The sequence below is a fragment of the Dreissena polymorpha genome, chromosome 5 (genome assembly GCF_020536995.1).
Source record: "Dreissena polymorpha isolate Duluth1 chromosome 5, UMN_Dpol_1.0, whole genome shotgun sequence".
Lineage (NCBI taxonomy): Eukaryota > Metazoa > Mollusca > Bivalvia > Myida > Dreissenidae > Dreissena > Dreissena polymorpha.
This window is the reverse complement of record NC_068359.1, coordinates 25908783-25931329: the sequence shown is the minus strand read 5'-3', so window position 1 is coordinate 25931329 and position 22547 is coordinate 25908783. Positions and strand designations below refer to the sequence as shown.

The following is a 22547-nucleotide window of genomic DNA, read 5'->3' as shown; positions in this document are numbered from 1 at the left end:
ATAAAAAGAAATGACCTTCCCAAGATATCAATAGAACAAATGTTCTAACCAAGTTTCATGAAGAATGAACAAATAGCCCCCTGGCAGCCATGTTTTTCAACAGACTGGAACCATTTTTGAACTTGTCCTAGATAATATTGGGACAAATCTTCTGACAAAGTTTCATGAAGATTCAACAATAAATGTGGCCTCTACAGTGTTAACAAGGCAAATATTTATGACACACAACGGAAGACAGACAATTGACAAAAAGTGATCACAAAAGTTCACCATGAGCAAAAACTATTATGCTCATAAAGATTGTCACCATGTGTGAAGATCAGCAAGTGTCATTCAGATTGAACTAAAAATGTGACTAAAAGTATTCACAATGTTTCACTATAAACAACTGTGGTAGTGCGGTCTCGTTCGCTTATGCAAGTGAGCCGGTCACGGGACGGTTACAAGTTATGTAACTTTGTGAGCACTTATGTAATACGGAAATATTTATCGAATCTAATTAAAGAACGCTTATTTCCGGTAAGGATAACACCACTGACTAGTTGTAATTCAATTAACTAAAGGCGTCCAGTCAGATACGCCTGAATACACTCAAAGAATTAATCTATAAGTGAAAACCAAAGCAGCTTTAACGAAAATAACTAACTTTTATTCTAAGAACTAGAAAAATGAAGAACAATGACAGAGAATTAAGAACAGGTACAAGCCAAGTCTAAAGAATCTAAGCATCGTTAAAAATGAACAAATACAGCAAATACCTTAATGAATATAAAAAGAAGCCTGTTAAAAGAAGGTGTATTTTCTCAAACCGTCATTGCTATGAATATTAGACCGGTTATATTTACCATTTTTATACCTTTTCTGTACATATTGTATCATATAACAGAAGGGAATAGTAACATTATATACAGTGAACTCATTACAATCCAATATTGGGTAAGGAGATTATTCATATCCATGTCTATTCATACCTATGTTTTCAGTAAAATATAAATATAAACTGGAAAAGTCCGGGCTCCTTTTAAAGTCTCGTTATCAATTAATTAATACTGTTATTTTTCAGTCAGATTCAAATATTATGCTTATTCATAAATACATTTGCATACAATTATCATAATCTAAAACTGCAAATATGTATTGCGTTATTGATTATTAATTCATATGTAGCTTAATTGTAATTTACAAAATACAAAGAATCATTACCTGATTACTTTCATAAGAATATATAGTGAATAATTCAACATTTTGTGCAATAGATTATCCTTTAACATGTAATTTGTTTCATTCTCATCAGATTATTTGCAAATTTTTAATATCATGGTCTCAGAAAATTAAAACACTGAACAGCACACTTCATCTTTCTTATCAGTTATCTTAACTCTGAGGAACTCTGTAGGAGTTTTCTCAAAGATGGCTTATCAGTAAAAGTTCCCATTATAGATTAATTTGCTACAAACTGATAACAAATGTGACAAAACAATAAGTATAGATTTACACAAGAAATTACAACTTAGCCCTAAATGTCATTATAATAGAAAAATATGCATTTTGAAGTATTTACCCTTAAAGTGTTTTCAAACCAAGGGGTCTAACAAAGTCCAGAGGTGAACTAAAATAGATTAGGGAAGCAGGTTAAACAAGGGAGTTAACTATTAGAAAGTTAAATCTAAAGTATGTAAAGGTTATCTTTCTTTAACACTTTGGCTTATCAGATTCTTGTGAACTTTACTGTTTACATGTTTTCACTATATACATATAAAGAAAACTGCCCCACCCCCTGGCGGCCATGTTTTTCCACCCATCATGACCATTTTCAAACTTGTCCAAGATATCTATAAAATCGATGTTTATAAAAAATTGTATGATGATTAGGCAAAAAATGTGACTTCTAGTGTTCACAAGCTTTTTTTACTATATAAATATAAGGAAAATGACCCCCCCCCCCCCCCGATGGCCATGTTTTTGACCTATCAGAACCATTTTCGAACTCAACCGTCATATCCAGAAAACACAATGTTCTTACCAAATTTCATGAAGATTGGACCAAAAATGTGACTTCTAGAGTGTTCACATGTTTTCACTATAAACATTTAGAGAAAACTGCCCCGCCCCCTGGCGGCCATGTTTTTCCACCAATCTGGACCATTTTCGAACTCGTCCGAGATATCAATAAAACCAATGTTTTGAACAAGTTTCATGATGATTGGGCAAAAATTGTGACTTCTAGAGTGTTCAGAAGGTTTCTCTATAGCCATATAAGGAATACTGCCCAGCCCCCTGGCAGCCATGTTTTTCAACGGACCGGAACCATTTTTGAACTCAACCAACATATCATTAAGACAAACATTTTGACAAAGTTACATGAAGATTGGGCATCAAATGTGACTTCTACAGTGTTCACAAGGTTTTTCTTTTTTTCAAATGTTCTGACCAAGTTTCATGAAGATCAGATAATAAATGTGGCCTCTAGAGTGTTCACAAGGCAAAATGTTGACGACACACGACGGACAAAAGGTGATCACAAAAGCTCACCATGAGCATGTTGTGCTCAGGTGAGCTAAAAATGTAAAGTTAAATGTTTGATTTTGTACCACAGAAAGTTCAAAGTTGGGTACATTACCAAATAATCCCCTAATTTCTTTTCCAATTACCTTTCAAGGCAAAATTTCCTGATATTTTCAATGCAAAATTTCCTGATATTATCCGCCCATTTTACATGATAAAACAAGCTATGTTTTTGTGAAACACTATGTCCCCATATATTTGACCTTTGACCTTAAAGGATGACCTTGACCTTTCACCACTCAAAATGTGCAGCTCCATGAGATACACATGCATGCCAAATATCAAGTTGCTATCTTTAATATTGCAAAAATGTACATGTAATGAGCGATTTTGACACATATATTTGACCTTTGACCTTGAAGAATGACCTTGACTTTTCACCACTCAAAATGTGCAGCTCCATGAGATACACATGCATGCCAAATATGAAGTTGCTATCTTCAATATTGCAAAAGTTATGGCAAATGTTAAAGTTGGAGCAAACAAACACACAAACCAACCAACCAACAGACAGGGCAAAAACAATATGTCCCCCACTATAGTGGTGGGGGACATAAACACAAATTCTATGGTCTTTGTCAATTTATTATCACTGCCTGAGCCACATGGCTACAGTTTTATTTAATTCAGCTAATAAAATGTCTTGAGACAAACAACCTCCTTAGCCTTTGTCAGTCTGTTTTCTTTCTTCTTTTATAAAAATTGTCAAAACAAGTCTTTTTGTATAAACAAATATAATTTCAGTATCCATATATTGTGTCTATGTTTTCTTTTATGGTTAAATTACTTTATTTCTATTTTGAAATTTTAAGATTTTTTCCTGAAGTCATCACATTTTTTTCTTAGATTTCCCAACAGTTATTGGCCATCCTGCCTGGCAACACGTAATGTCCCTGTGGCGTAATAGAATAGTGTTCACCTCGTAATCAAGAGACCTTAGATCTAAGCCACACTTTGACAGCAATCTTAGTTCATCTCTTAAGACGCCAAACTGGTGTTACCTAGGAAACAATCTCCAATGTTCTAATTGCCAACAGGAGTCTGATATTCATAAACTCTGTTATCATACATTACCCACTGAACTTTGTTCTTACTTTTGTATTGTTTTCTTAGTGCATGTGTTTCACTAGTTTGATGGAGACATAACAGAGCATATATTGCTTAACTCTCTGATCCACTTAACTCAATTCCAGTGTGGAAACTTATATATTCATCATAATATAGGTACATTAACATCTTCATTAATTCATGTAAAAGTCCGTCAATGTCTGTGGGCTTTATACGTGTAAGGCTTTAGGAGCAATGAAACTTATATAAAAAGGTTAAAAAATAGGGCTAACCTGTGGAAAGAGTGGGCGTTTATCCCTGTCCAGCTTACAGCAGTCTTGCACAAGCCGTATCATGGCCTTAGGGCAGTCATTCCTCGCTTTACTACAGTCTGGCATCAAGTACCCTTTACCCACCATGAATAGAATCTGCAAGCACAAGAAAGAAATCTCATGAATACAAACTCATTTGAGCAACAATCTAGGTAAACCAAGCTTACTGCCTGTGCATAAAGCCTTGTCCCAGGGATGACACTTTCTGCTTTTATGCAATTATTCGTTATAAGAAAAAGATTCTAAACAAGAATCCAGTCTAGGCAGAAAAAGTCCTGTCTGATTAGCCTGTGCAGATTCAAAAGAAACTTTGCGTACATGCATCAACCCTTTTTCACTCAGAATCAAAGTGAAAATGGCTACGTGCAAACAGCATAAAACAAGAACAGCCTGCGAGTAATTTGCAGTCTGTTCAGGGTTTATGCTGTTTGCTGCTCATCAGTATCTAAGGGTTGGAAATGAAGCCTTTAAAACAAATTTTTCTAGTAAAATTCATTTTAATTAGTAATTACTTACCTGATATCATATGCTATTTACTCCGATAGGATCGTAATTTATCCGGAATTTTTCGTCCGAGGAATCCCACACTTTTTGAGAAACCCGTCAGGTAGGTCAGAGCGGTCACATAGTGCCGTGTAGCCGCACAACCAAAACGGGACATTACCCAGAATCCACTCTTATTCCAATAAAAAATATGAAATATTAGACGAAGAGCGGGGTGGGAGGTGGGACTTACCGATATCAGGTAAGTAATTACTAATTAAAATGAATTTTACTTGAACAATTTGTTTTAATAGCTTAATTACGTTACCTGATATCATATGCTGAATTTGCAGCTGAGGCGGGAAGGTTCACGAAAATCACCCCATCACAGCGGAACCCATATCTCGGGTTCTCAGCTAATCTTCGTTATTACGGTATTAACTTAATTCACGGATAAGCGTAATATACCTATGCCGTAGAAGATACTACCGTTTGTGCAACCACAAGGGGGCCCAACAAATACAAGTTGTCTTGTTGGCACTCCAGAGAACGAAGATAAAAAGATGAAAAAGTAGTCTGATTCCTCCAAAAAGCAGCTTGAAGCACGTCAGAGAGTGGGGTATGATTAATATATGCCCACGAAGCCGACATTGCTCGTAATTCATGCGGTCTAATCTTAAAAAGGGATGAATCCCTTGAAGAAAGAGAAGAGTAAGCCCTTTTTATAGTCGAGGCTACCCAACGGGAAATAGAAGCCGCAGACACATCGCCCCCCCCCCTTTTAAGGGAATGAAGAGTCTCTTGCGAGAACCTCGAATAGACTTAACTCTACTAAGATAGAACTTCAAAGACCTGACAGGGCAGAGAAGTCTATCTTCATCTTCATTACCACAAGTTCTAGAAAGACTTGGGACCTTGAAGGGTTTAGAAGCCATTGAGGGGAGTTGATTTTTAGCAAGGAATCCTGGCTGACACAACAAGGTGACAGAGCCATCGGAGGAATCAAAACGAAGATGGCTTTCTTCGATAGAAAGAGCATGAATTTCACTTCTATGTTTGGATGAAGCCATGGTAAGAAGGAAAACGGTCTTCCAAGTTAGGAACTGTAAAGAAGTTTTATTAAGGGGTTCATAGGGAGCTTTAATAAGCGATGCAAGAACACAAGCCAAATCCCATTTGGGGGTAAGAGAACGAGACACAGGACGTTTAAGTTCCATGGCTCGGATCAGTTACGAAATGGCTGGGTCAGCACAGACTTGTGATGACTTACGAAAAGCCAAGGTATGCGAAAGCACAGATCTGTATCCTTTGATGGAGCTAAGAGAAAGTTTCTTATCATCAAAGAGATAGATTAGAAAATCCGCTATGCGTCTAGCAGAGGGATTGAGGGAATCAATTTTCCCTCGAACACACCAATAAGAGAAGAGTTTCCAGCGAGCATCATAGACTGCAATGGTGGACTTTTTTCTTGCAGAGGCAACGAGCGTTGAAGCCCTGACAGAAAAGCATTTCTTCTGCAGGGATTGCCTGATAACGGCCAGACGTGTAAGTGGAACATGTCTGGATCCATGTGAAGTCTGCCTCTCTGAGATAGGACATCTGACCTGTGCGGGAGTTCCCTGGGAAATTCACACAGGAGACCGAGAAGGTCGTTGAACCAGGATCTTCTGGGCCACCAAGGGGCTATCAGGAGGATCCGGCAAGAGCTCACCCTGATTTTCCCTAAGATTTGGGGAATTAGAATGGGTGGGGGATAAGCGTAAGCGTCCAGTTGATCCCAATTGAACGAAAGCGCCGAATGTGAGGAATATCTGATTGGCCACTTCCTGATGAAGTGTCCACTCCGATGGAAGTAACTGGTGTTTGCGAGACAAACCGTCCGCCAGGGCGTTGAGACGACCTGGTATGTGTTTGGACAAGAGAGAGACGTTTAGGCTCTTGCAATGAACAAGTAATTTCATTGTTTCCAGATACAGGGAGTGAGAGTGTGTCCCGCCCTGTTTCTGGATGTAAGCCACAACTGATGTGTTGTCTGTCGATACCATCACACAGGAGTCCCGAAGATGTGATTGGAATTGAGAAACAGCTAGAAAGACTGCTCGCATTTCGAGATTGTTTATGTGCAGGAGAGACTCCTGAGGAGACCACAATCCTGATAATGTCAGGCTGCGAGGTTCCAGGTGAGCGCCCCAACCTTCCATGCTCGCATCCGTTATGAGATGTAAAGACGGTTGTGGGGGAAGAAGCGGTACTCCTGCCAACAGGGTATCCTCGTCTAGCCACCATAAAAGGTGGGGGACTAAGGACGGAAGGATGGGAATCTGTGTTAGAAGATTGTCTGGAGACCATTTCCATCGAGCTAAGAGATAGTGCTGAAGAGGACGTAGGAAGAGACGTCCCAACTGCACGAAGTCTGCTACAGAGCTCAGGATACCGTTGAGTGAGAGGAAATCTTGAGCTGTGATATGAGATTGGGACAGCACCCATCTGACCTTCAAAAGGAGGTCTGATATACGTTGCGGTGAGACCCTGACCCGATTGATGTGGGTCAGAAAATTCATTCCCACGATTATGAAATCCTGAGAGGGAATGAGGTCTGACTTGGCTACATTGAGAAGGAGTCCTAAAGAGAGGAGCTCCTTCCAAGAGAACTCTAGGTGTAGCAGAAGCAGTTGACGATGTAGCTGGTGTAAGAGCCAATCGTCGAAATACTGAAGCAGTTGAACCCCATGTAATCGGAGGTGTGCGCTCACTGCGGCCATGAGTTTGGTGAAAACTCGTGGAGCCGTGGCCAATCCAAAGGGCATCGCCTGAAACTGGTAGACCTGGCCTCGAAAGGAGAAGCGCAGGTACTTCCGGTAGTTGGGATGGATAGGAACATGGAAGTATGCATCTTCCAGGTCCAAGGAAACCCCCCATTGCATGGGTTTGATGGAGCGCCGAATGAAGGCAGGAGTCTCCATCTTGAAAGTAGGTTTGACTAGAAACGTGTTGAACACTTTTAAGTCTATGACTGGTCTCCATGAGCCGCTTTTCTTTTGAACAAGGAAAAGGCGACTGTAAAATCCTGGAGAACAAGGGTCGTGAACCCTTTCTACCGCCTTTTTTTCCAGGAGTCCGAGAATGGAGTCTGGAAGTTGTGGATGCGGAGATACCAGATCTATTGGGACGCGAGAGAGTGGGGGCCTTTTTTCGAATTGAAAAGTGAGACCTTGTGTGACAAGAGAATGAACCCACGCGTCCGAAGTTATTTGGAGCCATCGATTTGCCAAGTGCATAAGTCTGGCCCCGACTGGTACCTCCGGCATCAGAGGTTGTGGCGGTAGAAAGGGGTATGACCTAGGGCTGACCTTTAGGAGGTCCACCCTTGCCGGAAGAAGGATTAAATAACTTCTTGTCCGCATTGGGCTTGCCCTTACTCCAATTTTGTTTTACAGAAGGCTTCCGATAGGAAGTTGTTCTGTTCTAAAAAGGAGGCCTATTTGTGGGCTGACGTGGAGCAGACGTACGCTTAGTAGGGAAACTGTCCCTTGTAGCGTTCTTGGCCTGTGGGGCTCCTGGGGGCTTAGAAGCAGGGCGCTTAAAAACCACAGGGCGCTGGCCAGAGTTGCTCCTAGCTAAGGAGGCATGTATCTGATCTTCACGATCAGCAGTAAGTGCCGACTGTATCCTCCCTCCGAAAAGAGACTCTGCTGTTAGTGGAGCAGTTCGAAGGGAGTTTACGCCTGTTTCCAAAAGGAAATTATTGGGCAAGGAAGAGAGGATGAGGTCTCTCCGAAGCCTTAACATCTCAGACATAGACGACGCAGCATTGTGAGATAAACACTGCGTAGTACGTGAAAGATGTATCAACAAGGCCCGGAGCTCCTCTGGGATTGAATCAGAGAGCTCCCAAACCAAGTCTAAGGCTGTGGCTGCCATGAGATCTAGCTGGTTAGCCAGACCTATGGAACGGCGTTCTCTCAGCTCCCAATTTTCCAACAGGGAAAGAGGGACTGATGTATGGGTAGATGATGAAGGCATTGTAAGTGACAGCTTACTAATGTCAGCATCAGGAACCGGAAGTTTGGAAAGGTCCAAACCTGTAGTAGGGTCGGGTACCGGGGCCTTATAACTTTTCCCGCCGTCCATCTGTTTAGGCTCCGTCAGCTCCTTAGGGGCTTTCCATGGAGATGGCGAAGGCTTATTGGCTGGTTCAAGTGACTGGAAAACAGCCATTGTGGAAGAGCCAATAGGAAGGCGTAGATCCACTCGGGAAGTAGCCTTACTTATCCTGCCGGGCTCTCGTCTGCGTGCTACCTGTTCTGTAACGGTAACCACAGATCCTGTGAGAGACAAGGAAGGGCGGGGGCAGAAGTCCTCATCTAAGGTATTGAACATAAGTTCGTATACCTGATTGATGGAGGCCAAATAATAAAGTTCGGCCTCATTAGACTCCGAACCCGCCTCAATCAAACCATCTGCGGGAGCATTGGATTGATTGAAACCGGTGGATATAGAAGAAGGAATAATAGATTCATTCGCTTCTATCATGAGAGAATCGTTTTCCGGCACCATCAAAGATATAGCTGGTGAGTTAGGTCTTTCAGAGATCAAGTCAGCAGACTCACTTTGAATACCAGAGGTCCCTGGTAAAGGATCAGTCGAAAAGGGGACAAAGATTCCCGGCGACTGTTGGATCCACAAAGTATTGGGATTTGATGGTGTAGCGGCAGCCCGGGGTATACTTCTATGCAATGTGGAAGAGACCCGTGGGGCTGAAAACGCAGCCAATGTGGTTAGATTAACCCCTGTACCTTGAGCCTGAAATGTATGCAAACTAGTGTTTGAATACAAATTATGCTCAGTGGTTGTAGGAACGGCTGAAGTGTGTGTTGAGGCCAAAATAGAGGCCGACACACGTGGGAGGGTGTCAATAGATTCCTCAGAGAAGGATCGACTAGGGGACCTAGGAGTCCGAGAGCGCCTAATAGAGGAAGGTCTATGTCCCTTATCCCTGCGACGCCGAGACACTGTTCGGCGGCGCTGGGAATGATGTTTCCTGATCGAACGTCTTCCCGAGCGCTGGGGTGATCGCTCTTTACAAGGCAATCTACGCAGAGAAACTCTCGGTGAGCGTGAACGACGTCCCCTCCGATAATGATGAGGGCTATTTGAAGTAGACGATGAGTCATACGACGACGAGCCCGAGGTGGAGGAGTAGCCGGAAACATCAGACACTACACGTTTACGTCTGTGACTCACAGTAGAAACCCGGCTGCGTCTACCTTTGTGGAGTACTGACAAGGTAGTGTCAACATCTACGGTGACCGGAACGGTCTGTGGCACAGACCGAAACCCGGTGACCGGATCGGTCATTAAATGACCGGTGACCGGACCGGTCAATGACCGGTGACCGGACCGGTCACAGTATGACCGGTGACCGGACCGGTCACAGCATGACCGGTGACCGGACCGGTGACCGGACCGGTCAATGACCGGTGACCGGACCGGTCATAGCATGACCGGTGACCGGACCGGTCAGTGACCGGTTATAGCATGACCGGTCAATGTTGACCGGTGACCGGTGAAGTCTCCGGACCGGTCAACTGGTCATTCCTGATGAACGGACCGGGCAAATTTTGTCCAGTGTCGTCAGGGGGTAGGGACCGATGCCTGGCAGCTACTGGTGGCATATGGTCAAGATCGTGTGGTGAAAAGTCCCGACACACGGAACTTTTCCTACGTTGATCTGATGCCGAGTCATTCAACTGGTCATTCCCGATGAACGGACCGGGCAAATTTTGTCCGGTTTCTTCACGGGGTAGGGACCGATGCCTGGCAGCTACTGGTGGAGTATGGTCAAGATCATGTGGTGAAAAGTCCCGACACAGGGAACTTTCCCTACTTTGATCTGAACTATTCTTGTTGCGTCCACGACTCTTGAAGGGTCGACGCTTGATGGCCCAGGTATCTGCAGACCAATGCTCACAGAAAGGGCAGCAGTTATCCTGGGTACATCCTGCACAAGACAGACAGCTACCATGGTTGTCCCATGCTGCCCTTATGTGTCCACATGAGCCACGTGTTTGAGGCATACTTTGCCTTGAACAAACAAACAAATACACAAAACGATACAGAAATACACGGATATATATACGGAGAATGTTTTAACGCAATACAAAAACTTCTCTATTCTGTTAAACAGAAGAATCCAGCGAAACAGAAGCAACAATTAAGTTAATAACAAAATGTCGGCCTTTGTATATCGCCATCCGGAATAAGAGAGGATTCTGGGTAATGTCCCGTTTTGGTTGTGCGGCTACACGGCACTATGTGACCGCTCTGACCTACCTGACGGGTTTCTCAAAAAGTGTGGGATTCCTCGGACGAAAAATTCCGGATAAATCACGATCCTATCGGAGTAAATAGCATATGATATCAGGTAACGTAATTAAGCTATTAAAACTTGAATCAAGTAAGAAAGGTATTTCATTAAATGTAACTTTCTAAGCGACTTCAAATGCATCAGAATACATATCTAAGTGGTAAAGGGTAAAGATCCATTTTTCTACAGCAAGGCTCAATCAATCTTTTCAAGGTATACCATTTGCTCCCAGAATGAATCTCATTAAGGTTCTCACAGGTTAAAATTTGTCCATACTCCCATAATGAAATGAAGATTTGAACAGAATTGTTCTGCAGTCATTGGTCTCTGAAATGAATGTACAAGCCTCATTTGCATAAATTAGTTGTAATGTTCCAGACAATTCATACATCAATGCAATAATTTACAAAAGTCTGTCAATGCTGAGACAAAGCCAGTAAACCTTCACAAGGTCCATGAATGATTTCCACAATACTGGCCATTATTGGCTGATTACAAATTCAGATCCTGTACAGACAGGCAAGTTAATTTGATAATAGTTATGAGATTTGGGACTTTCATGGAGACTTCATCAATTAACTGCAGAATAATATTATTAATTTCTTATAACCACAACACAAAGTTTATAAATAGCTCTAATTGACATCATGGCGCAATTCAAGAAAATCAACGTCGTTCAGAATCATGCCAAAAAAATAACGTAATTGGAAACTTTTATCATGCCAAAAAAATAACGTAATTGGAAACTTTTTTTCAAGAACTAATACGGTAATGAGTAATTTTGCATACACAGGGAGATTGATTGTGGAATGAAAAAGAGGTCACATGGGACGATTATCCAATCAGAATGCATGTCAAAGAAAGTTCTTATAATAATGTTATAAGAAATATTAAGATGACGAGTGGGCTATGCAGGTGAAAAAGGGTTTTGTTGTTGATGTGTGAGTAACAGACCTGGTATTTGTTGTATTTGTTGTTGTTAATGAGTAACAGACCTGGTATTTGTTGTTGATTATGAGTTACAGACCTGGTCTTTGTTGTTGATGTGTGAGTAAGGCAGTTGGCCAGATATCAGCTCGTACAGCACGATGCCGAAGGCGTAGACGTCAGACTGGAATGTGTAGGGGTTCTGCTCTTGCATTCGTATCACCTCTGGAGCCTGGGGGGAAAACAGGCGACAAAATCAATTAAACTTGCAAAAAAACTTTGTTACAACAACTTCGCAATGAAATACTTAACAATATTTTGACAAGAAAGTGATCTTTATGTATGTCTTTTGAAAAGGATGTTCATCCTAAAAGTGAGTTGGTCTTAAGATAATAAGATAATATTTAGATCAGGCAATATATTGCACAGTTTAATGTCCAGATACGAGACAATTTCTCCAGCATATCTATTGGTACAGCAGGTACAATAACATTTTCCAATTCCAATACAATACCAAGTGAGTGGATCTGTGGTCTGGTCATAACTCACGGGCACCAGAACTCAGGGGTCATGTATGATCCTCCCACTCTGTCCTAATATACGCGGTTGAGTTATTAACCCTTTCCCCCATAAGAAGCAAAGTGAAAATTGCTTTTGCAACCAGTATAAAACCAGAACAGAATGCGTGTAACTCGCAGTCTGTTCAGGTTTTATGCTGTTTGCTGCTCATCAGTATCTAAGGGTTGGAAATGAAACCTTTAAAACTTGAATTTAGTAAGAAAGGCATTTAATTAAATGTAACTTTCTAATGGACTACACATGCGTCAAAATACGTATCTAAGTGTTAAATAGGGCACAGTGTATAAGGTGGACGATATTGAATGATATAGAAGAACCCTGATAAAGTTGATAAAATGAACTAAATAAATTGAATTAAGTATAAATTGAAATGATACCCCAAACCAGGCCCAGTGTTCACAAAACATTTTTTGAAATCGAAAATCGATTTTGCTTGTCATTGAAAATGGATTTCCATTGTAGTTGATAGGCAAAAGTGAAAATTAATGTCAGTTAAAATCGGTTTTCCATTGCAAAACCATTTTGTGAACAAGGGGCCAGGATACACATTAGCAGGAACTCCCACAAGCCCATAGCCTTTAAGATTTACAAGTGAACTTAAATGTTGTAAAAACAACAAGAGATGTGTTTGTCAGAAACACAATGCCCCCAAATGCGCCGCTTTGAATTATTTTTTTGACCTTTGACCTTGAAGGATGACCTTGACCTTTCACCACTCAAAATTTGCAGCTCTATGAAAATGCATGCCAAATATCAAGTTGCTATGTTCAATATTGCAAAAGTTATGAAGAAGGTTAAAGTTTTGGTTAAAGTTTTTGAATGTGTTTTTATAACCTTTGACCTTGAAGGATGACGTTGGCCTTGACCTTTCACCACTCAAAATGTGCAGCTCCATGAGATACACATGCATGCCAAATATCAAGTTGCTATCTTCAATATTGCAAAAGTTTTTCATTCTTTCGATCTGGGGGCATAATAATGCGCCGCTTTGAATTATTTTTTTGACCTTTGACCTTGAAGGATGACCTTGACCTTTCACCACTCAAAATGTGCAGCTCCATGAGATACACATGCATGCCAAATATCAAGTTGCTATGTTCAATATTGCAAAAGTTATGAAGAAAGTTAAAGTTTTGGTTAAAGTTTTTGAATTTGTTTTTATGACCTTTGACCGTGAAGGATGACCTTGGCCTTGACCTTTCACCACTCAAAATGTGCAGCTCCATGAGATACACATGCATGCCAAATATCAAGTTTCTATCTTCAATATTGCAAAAGTTATGACCAAGGTTTAAGTTTTGGTTAAAGCTTTGGGACACACACACACATACAATGACAGACAGGCCAAAAATAATATATAAGTTTGACCTTTGACCTTGAAGAATGACCTTGACCTTTCACCACTCAAAATTTGCAGCTCCATGAGATACACATGCATGCCAAATATCAAGTTGCTATGTTCAATATTGCAAAAGTTATGAAGAAGGTTAAAGTTTTGGTTAAAGTTTTTGAATTTGTTTTTATGACCTTTGACCTTGAAGGATGACCTTGGCCTTGACCTTTCACCACTCAAAATGTGCAGCTCCATGAGATACACATGCATGCCAAATATCAAGTGGCTATCTTCAATATTGCAAAAGTTATGACCAAGGTTAAAGTTTTGGTTAAAGTTTTGGGACACACACACACATACAATGACAGGCCAAAAACAATATACCCCCGATCTTTCGATCCGGGGGCATAAAAAGTTATGACAAAACTTTAACGAAGGTTAAATTTTAAAGGAAAGAAAAATGTAATGATATTTGACCTTTGACCGTGAAGGATGACGTTGACATTGACTTGTCACCACTCAAAATGTGCAGGTCTGTGAGATGTTAGTAAGTAAGTAAGACATTGCATGGATAAATGAAATGTTTTTTGTGGACCTTTGACCTTGAAGGATGACCTTGACCTTTCACCACTCAAAATGTGCAGCTCCATTTGGTACACATGCATGGCAAATATCAAGTGGCTATCTTCAATAATAAAAGAGTTATGACAAAACTTTAACGAAGGTTAAAGTTTTAGGAAAGAAAAATGTAATGATATTTGACCTTTGACCTTGAAGGATGACCTTGACCTTTCACCACTCAAAACGTGCCGCTCCATGAGGTACACATGCATGGCAAATATCAAGTGGCTATCTTCAATAATAAAAAAGTTATGACAAAACTTTAAAGAAGGTTAAAGATTTAGGAAATAAAAATGTAATAATATTTGACCTTGAAGGATGACCTTGACATTGACTTGTCACCACTAAACATGTGCAGGTTCGTGAGATACACATGCAGGCCAAATATGAAGTAGGTATGTTCAATAATAAAAAAGTTATGACAAAACTTTAACGAAGGTTAAAGTTTTAGGAAATAAAAATGTAATAATATTTGACCATTGACCTTGAAGGATGACCTTGACATTGACTTGTTACCACTCAAAATGTGCGGGTCCGTGAGATACACATGCAGGCCAAATATGAAGTAGATATGTGCAATATTGCCAAAGTTATAAAACTTTAACCGAGGTTAAAGTTTTGGGACACACACATACAATGAATGAATGAATGACAGACAGACAAGCCAAAAACAATATGCCCCCGATCTTTCGATCCGGGGGCATAAAAAGTATGGACAAAATTGGGCTACTGTGGTAAAAATGTTAGTACAAAATACTAGACGCACATACCATCCATAATATTGAGCCGGTAGGTTGCTGAAACTGATGGGACCCGCTCCATCGTGCTTTCACCGTCGCCAGACCGAAATCTCCAATCTTTACCGTTAAATCTTCCGTTAAAAATATATCTGCATGGAGTTAAGGTTTAACGTAAAAAAATATATATGCTGCTGAGACCAACTTATGCACCATTTTAGAATTTAGAACCTGTTTCTATACATCTGAACTTGCTCTCTACTCTCTAAGTCACTGCAATATGTTCAAAGATACTTGCATAATTGAAAACGAGTGCCAAAGTCGATTTCAGAACAGACTTGGCCATTAATAAATAACATGTTGGAACATGTTGGAATGAATTTTGAAATGAACCCTTTTTAGAGTAAAATAAGGATTTCCAGGTTTATATATTTTCCAATGATAACGTTTTATAATGGAACACTATTTCCAATATATTTCTTTCCAATGAATTTTTTGTTGGCATTTCAAGATTCCACTCTGTGAAATACACATATGAAAATAAATGTGAGTGATTCACCACTGAAAGCTATGGTTTCACCAAAAAATATTACACAAGTTACAAAAACAACCACACTTTATTTCTGTTCAAATATCTTACGAAAGGATACTATTAGATTTGAGGTCCCTATGGATAATAGACTTCGCATGAAGGTAACTGAAAACACAAATCAAAACATACTTGAACATGAGCCTTGTTCTGGGAAATCTGGGCTTATTGCATGTGTGTATTGTTGTCTCTGACTGGGCTTATTGCATGTGTGTAGTGTTGTCTCTGACTGGGCTTAATTGCACTGGGCTTATTGCATGTGTGTAGTGTTGTCTCAGACTGGGCTTATTGCATGTGTGTAGTGTTGTCTCAGACTGGGCTTATTGCATGTGTGTAGTGTTGTCTCAGACTGGGCTTATTGCACTGGGCTTATTGCATGTGTGTAGTGTTGTCTCTGACTGGGCTTATTGCATGTGTGTAGTGTTGTCTCAGACTGGGCTTATTGCATGTGTGTAGTGTTGTCTCTGACTGGGCTTATTGCATGTGTGTAGTGTTGTCTCAGACTGGGCTTATTGCATGTGTGTAGTGTTGTCTCTGACTGGGCTTATTGCATGTGTGTAGTGTTGTCTCAGACTGGGCTTATTGCATGTGTGTATTGTTGTCTCAGACTGGGCTTATTGCATGTGTGTATTGTTGTCTCTGACTGGGCTTATTGCATGTGTGTAGTGTTGTCTCTGACTGGGCTTATTGCATGTGTGTAGTGTTGTCTCTGACTGGGCTTATTGCATGTGTGTAGTGTTGTCTCAGACTGGGCTTATTGCATGTGTGTAGTGTTGTCTCTGACTGGGCTTATTGCATGTGTGTAGTGTTGTCTCTGACTGGGCTTATTGCATGTGTGTAGTGTTGTCTCAGACTGGGCTTATTGCATGTGTGTAGTGTTGTCTCTGACTGGGCTTATTGCATGTGTGTATTGTTGTCTCAGACTGGGCTTATTGCATGTGTGTAGTGTTGTCTCTGACTGGGCTTATTGCATGTGTGTAGTGTTGTCTCAGACTGGGCTTATTGCATGTGTGTAGTGTTGTCTCTGACTGGGCTTATTGCATGTGTGTAGTCTTGTCTCTGACTGGGCTTATTGCATGTGTGTAGTGTTGTCTCTGACTGGGCTTATTGCATGTGTGTAGTGTTGTCTCTGACTGGGCTTATTGTATGTGTGTAGTGTTGTCTCTGACTGGGCTTATTGCATGTGTGTAGTGTTGTCTCTGACTGGGCTTATTGCATGTGTGTAGTGTTGTCTCTGACTGGGCTTATTGCATGTGTGTAGTGTTGTCTCAGTCTGGGCTTATTGCATGTGTGTAGTGTTGTCTCTGACTGGGCTTATTGCATGTGTGTAGTGTTGTCTCTGACTGGGCTTATTGCATGTGTGTAGTGTTGTCTCAGACTGGGCTTATTGCATGTGTGTAGTGTTGTCTCAGACTGGGCTTATTGCATGTGTGTAGTGTTGTCTCTGACTGGGCTTATTGCATGTGTGTAGTGTTGTCTCTGACTGGGCTTATTGCACTGGGCTTATTGCATGTGTGTAGTGTTGTCTCTGACTGGGCTTATTGCATGTGTGTAGTGTTGTCTCTGACTGGGCTTATTGCATGTGTGTAGTGTTTGTCTCTGACTGGGCTTATTGCATGTGTGTAGTGTTGTCTTTGACTGGGCTTATTGCATGTGTGTAGTGTTGTCTCTGACTGGGCTTATTGCATGTGTGTAGTGTTGTCTCAGACTGGGCTTATTGCATGTGTGTAGTGTTGTCTCTGACTGGGCTTATTGCATGTGTGTATTGTTGTCTCAGACTGGGCTTATTGCATGTGTGTATTGTTGTCTCAGACTGGGCTTATTGCATGTGTGTAGTGTTGTCTCTGACTGGGCTTATTGCATGTGTGTAGTGTTGTCTCAGACTGGGCTTATTGCATGCGTGTAGTGTTGTATCAGACTGGGCTTATTGCATGTGTGTAGTGTTGTCTCAGACTGGGCTTATTGCATGTGTGTAGTGTTGTCTCTGACTGGGCTTATTGCATGTGTGTAGTGTTGTCTCTGACTGGGCTTATTGCATGTGTGTAGTGTTGTCTCAGACTGGGCTTATTGCACTGGGCTTATTGCATGTGTGTAGTGTTGTCTCTGACTGGGCTTATTGCATGTGTGTAGTGTTGTCTCTGACTGGGCTTATTGCATGTGTGTAGTGTTGTCTCTGACTGGGCTTATTGCATGTGTGTAGTGTTGTCTCTGATTAGCCTTGCACAGTCTGCACAGGCTAATTAGGGGCATTTTCCAACTAGACTGTATTTTCATTTAGACGAGACTTCCTTTAAATGAAAAATTTAATAAAAACGTAAAGTGTCATCCCTGATTAGCCTGTGCAGACTGCACAGGCTAAACTATGAGGGCGCTTAAAACACATACATAAAGCCTGAACAGACAATAATGTCAAACATATTCTGATGCAAACTGAAGTGTTGACATTTTCATTTTAACTTTCAAAGTCAGCTCTTTTAAGTTTTATAACTGGGCGTAAATTGAGGATTTGACCAGAATTAATAACAACCCAAGCCTTAACTATTTAAAGTTGAAAAATGAGTTATGAGTTAAATAAATTGAGTGCTATCCCTATTTCTACTTAACCCATTTATGCCTAGCGTCTAGAAAAAAAACCTTGGCAAACAGCGTAGATCCAGATAAGATGCCGCATGATGCGGCGTCTCATCTGGGTCTACGCTGTTTGCTTAAAAGAATTTCTGTAAGAAATATTCTAAATATAGAACTAAATATACAAGACATCCCTAACTTTGGCAATAAATTGATCCAATTTAGAAGAATGGGAGAGTCCACTAGGCATAAATGGGAACAGGAGCTTTAATAGGGCTATACAAATACAATGTTGTTACGGAGCCAATACTTACTCCATTCCTTGCGCCGTCTGTCTAGCAATATCCAGAAGCGCCAACATTTCAAATTTCACTTCGTCCACATGTAAGTGTTTGTATAAACTAGAACCCTCGCACCATTGCGTGATAATTGCTAATTGCGGTTTCATTGTACACCCCATAAATAATAATACATTTAAATGCCGCGTTTTTCTGAAATGGAAAAGAATTTCAACACGTTTTATTTTATAATAGTATAACATGGAATCAAACCTATAAATACACATCACACAAGAGCTCTCAAAGGACAGCATAATAAAACAAACAAAGGCTGTTTGTAAAACATGCATGCCCCCCCCCCATATGGGCTGTCAGTTGTAGTGGAAGCCATTGTGTGAATATGTTTTTTGTCACTGTGACCTTGACCTTTGACCTAGTGACCTGAAAATCAATAGGGGTCATCTGCTAGTCATGAAAAATGTACCTATGAAGTTTCATGATCCTAGGCCTAAAAGTTCTTGAGTTATCATCAGGAAACCATTTTACTGTTTCAATTCACTGTGACCTTGACCTTTAACCTAGTGACCTGAAAATTGATAGGAGTCATCTGCGACCTTTAACCTAGTGACCTGAAAATTGATAGGAGTCATCTGCCGGTCATGATCAATGTACCTATGAAGTTTTATGATCCTTGGCGTAAGCATTTTTGAGTTATCATCTGGAAACCATTTTACTATTTTGAGTCACTGTGACCTTGACCTTTGACCTAGTGATCTGAAAAACAATAGGGGTCATCTGCCAGTCATGATCAATGTTCCTATGAAGTTTCATGATCCTTGGCGTAAGCATTCTTGAGTTATCATCCGGAAACCATTTTACTGTTTCGAGTCACTGTGACCTTGACCTTTGACTTAGTGACCTGAAAATCAGTAGGGGGTCATCTGCCAGTCATGATCATTGTACCTATGAAGTTTCATGATCCTAGGCGTAAGCATCCTTGAGTTATCATCCAGAAACCATTTTACTGTTTGGAGTCACTGTGACCTTGACCTTTGAACTAGTGACCTGAAAATCAATAGGGGTCATCTGCCAGTCATGATCAATGTACCTATGAAGTTTCATGATCCTAGGCGTAAGCATCCTTGAGTTATCATCGGGAAACCATTTTATTGTATGGAGTCACTGTGACCTTGACCTTTGAACTAGTGACCTGAAAATCAATAGGGGTCATCTGCCAGTCATGATCAATGTACCTATGAAGTTTCATGATCCTAGGCGTTAGCATCCTTGAGTTATCATCTGGAAACCATTTTACTGTTTGGAGTCACTGTGACCTTGACCTTTGAACTAGTGACCTGAAAATCAATAGGGGTCATCTGCCAGTCATGATCAATGTACCTATGAAGTTTCATGATCCTAGGCGTTAGCATCCTTGAGTTATCATCCTAGAAACCATTTTACTGTTTGGAGTCACTGTGACCTTGACCTTTGAACTAGTGACCTGAAAATCAATAGGGGTCATCTGCCAGTCATGATCAATGTACCTATGAAGTTTCATGATCCTAGGCGTAAGCATCCTTGAGTTATCATCCGGAAACCATTTTACTGTTTGGAGTCACTGTGACCTTGACCTTTGAACTAGTGACCTGAAAATCAATAGGGGTCATCTGCCAGTCATGATCAATGCACCTATGAAGTTTCATGATCCTTGGCGTAAGCATTCTTAAGTTATCATCTGGAAATCATTTTACTATTTTGAGTCACTGTGACCTTGACCTTCGACCTAGTGACCTGAAAATCAATAGGGGTCATCTGCCAGTCATGATCAATGTACCTATGAAGTTTCATGATCCTTGGCATAAGCATTCTTGAGTTATCATCCGGAAACCATTTTACTGTTTCGAGTCACTGTGACCTTGACCTTTGACCTAGTGACCTGAAAATCAATAGGGGTCATCTGCCAGTCATGATCAATGTACCTATGAAGTTTCATGATCCTAGGCGTAAGCATCCTTGAGTTATCATCCTGAAACCATTTTACTGTTTGGAGTCACTGTGACCTTGACCTTTGAACTAGTGACCTGAAAATCAATAGGGGTCATCTGCCAGTCATGATCAATGTACCTATGAAGTTTCATGATTATAGGCCTAAGGCATTCTTGAGTTATCATCTGGAAACCATTTTACTATTTCGGGTCATCGTGACCTTGACCTTTGACCTAGTGACCTGAAAATTGATAGGAGTCATCTGCCAGTCATGATCAATGCACCTATGAAGTTTTATGATCCTTAGCGTAAGCATTCTTGAGTTATCATCTGGAAACCATTTTAATATTTTGAGTCACTGTGACCTTGACCTTTGACCTAGTGACCTGAAAATCCATAGGGGTCATCTGCCAGTCATGATCAATGTTCCTAATGAAGTTTCATGATCCTTGGCGTAAGCATTCTTGAGTTATCATCCGGCACCCATTTACTGTTTCGAGTCACTGTGACCTTGACCTTTAACCTAGTGACCTTAAAATCGATAGGGGTCATCTGCCAGTCATGATCAATGTTCCTATGAAGTTTCATGATCCTTGGCGTAAGCATTCTTGAGTTATCATCCGGAAACCATTTTACTGTTTCAAGTCACTGTGACCTTGACCTTTGAACTAGTGACCTGAAAATCAATAGGGGTCATCTGCCAGTCATGATCAATGTTCCTATGAAGTTTCATGATCCTTGGCGTAAGCATTCTTGAGTTATCATCCGGAAACCATTTAACTGTTTCGAGTCACTGTGACCTTGACCTTTGAACTAGTGACCTGAAAATCAATAGGGGTCATCTGCCAGTCATGATCATTGTACCTATGAAGTTTCATGATCCTAGGCGTAATCATCCTTGAGTTATCATCCGGAAACCATTTAAGTGTTTGGAGTCACTGTGACCTTGACCTTTGAACTAGTGACCTGAAAATCAATAGGGGTCATCTGCCAGTCATGATCAATGTACCTATGAAGTTTCATGATCCTAGGCCTAAGTATTCTTGAGTTATCATCTGGAAACCATTTTAATATTTTGAATCAATGTGACCTTGACCTTTGACCTAGTGACCTGAAAATCAATAGGGGTCATCTGCCAGTCATGATCAATGTACCTTATGAAGTTTCATGATCCTAGGCCTAAGCGTTCTTGAGTTATCATCCGGAAACCATCTGGTGGACATTTGCAAAACAATATACCCCCTCTTCTTGTTGTACTGAAAGTATTTTACGAAATTGAGAAATCACTTTCAATTAAAATGTATTTATTTATTACCTAAATTTTAAAACAGGAGGGTCCTCTTTTTAGTTGCTCACCCTAGTCTATGATAATTGTAATGATCAAATATTGATATAGTGGTAAAACTAGTGAACAATGTCCTCACTAAGTTTCACAATCTGCACAATGAATTTAGACAATACTGTAAACAAGTGTTGTCTTTCATTTGACCTAATTAGTAATGACCTAGGTCACTAGGTCAAATGACAAATGGCATGACCAGGTTTAATGAAGGCTTGGAAATTAATACAACAAATGTATTACTCCTAGAGTGTAAACAAGCTATTTCTTTAATTTGAAAAAGAATATTTCTTCAATTTGACAAAGAAAAATAGTTTTTGACCCCACATGACCCAGTTTCAGACATAGCCTGGATTTAATTGGGAAAAAAATTCTGTCCAAGCGTTATTAAGATAAGGCAATAAATGTGACCTCTATGAGCGTTAACAAGGTTTTCCTTCAATTCAACCAAGTGAACTAGATTTTGACCCCACTTAACCCATGTTCAAACACGGCCTTGATTTAATTTGAGCAAATATTCATTTCATATTTATAATTGGGCAATAGAAGTAATATCTTAATAGTTTTAACCCTTTTTTTATTCAATATGATCTATGTTTTGACCCCCATGACCCATTTTCGAAATCAAATGAGATATTATTAAGGAAAATGTTCAGAGCAAATTTTAACTGAAATGATATGTGACCTCTATACTGAAACCAAGGTTAACTTCAAAATGTAACCTTACAGTGTAAACAAGATACACATGGAAATGTGACCTCTAGAGTGAAAATAAGGTAAACAAGAGCACCGCCTT

The 22547-nt window shown here is 40.4% G+C and overlaps 1 protein-coding gene across 3 annotated transcripts in view; it reads right to left on the bottom strand.

Annotated features, from left to right (window-relative positions):
• Nucleotides 1-22547, bottom strand: part of LOC127832079 (serine/threonine-protein kinase B-raf-like) — an 84678-nt gene that overhangs the window by 6399 nt on the left and 55732 nt on the right. For all 3 annotated transcript variants that reach the window (XM_052357250.1, XM_052357247.1, XM_052357249.1), the window contains exons 11-15: nucleotides 18463-18639; nucleotides 15642-15688; nucleotides 15025-15143; nucleotides 11822-11953; nucleotides 3906-4040 (exon numbers count right to left, since the gene is read on the bottom strand). In XM_052357250.1, coding sequence (XP_052213210.1) covers nucleotides 3906-4040; nucleotides 11822-11953; nucleotides 15025-15143; nucleotides 15642-15688; nucleotides 18463-18639 — 610 coding nt within the window. The remainder of the gene's footprint in view (nucleotides 1-3905; nucleotides 4041-11821; nucleotides 11954-15024; nucleotides 15144-15641; nucleotides 15689-18462; nucleotides 18640-22547) is intronic.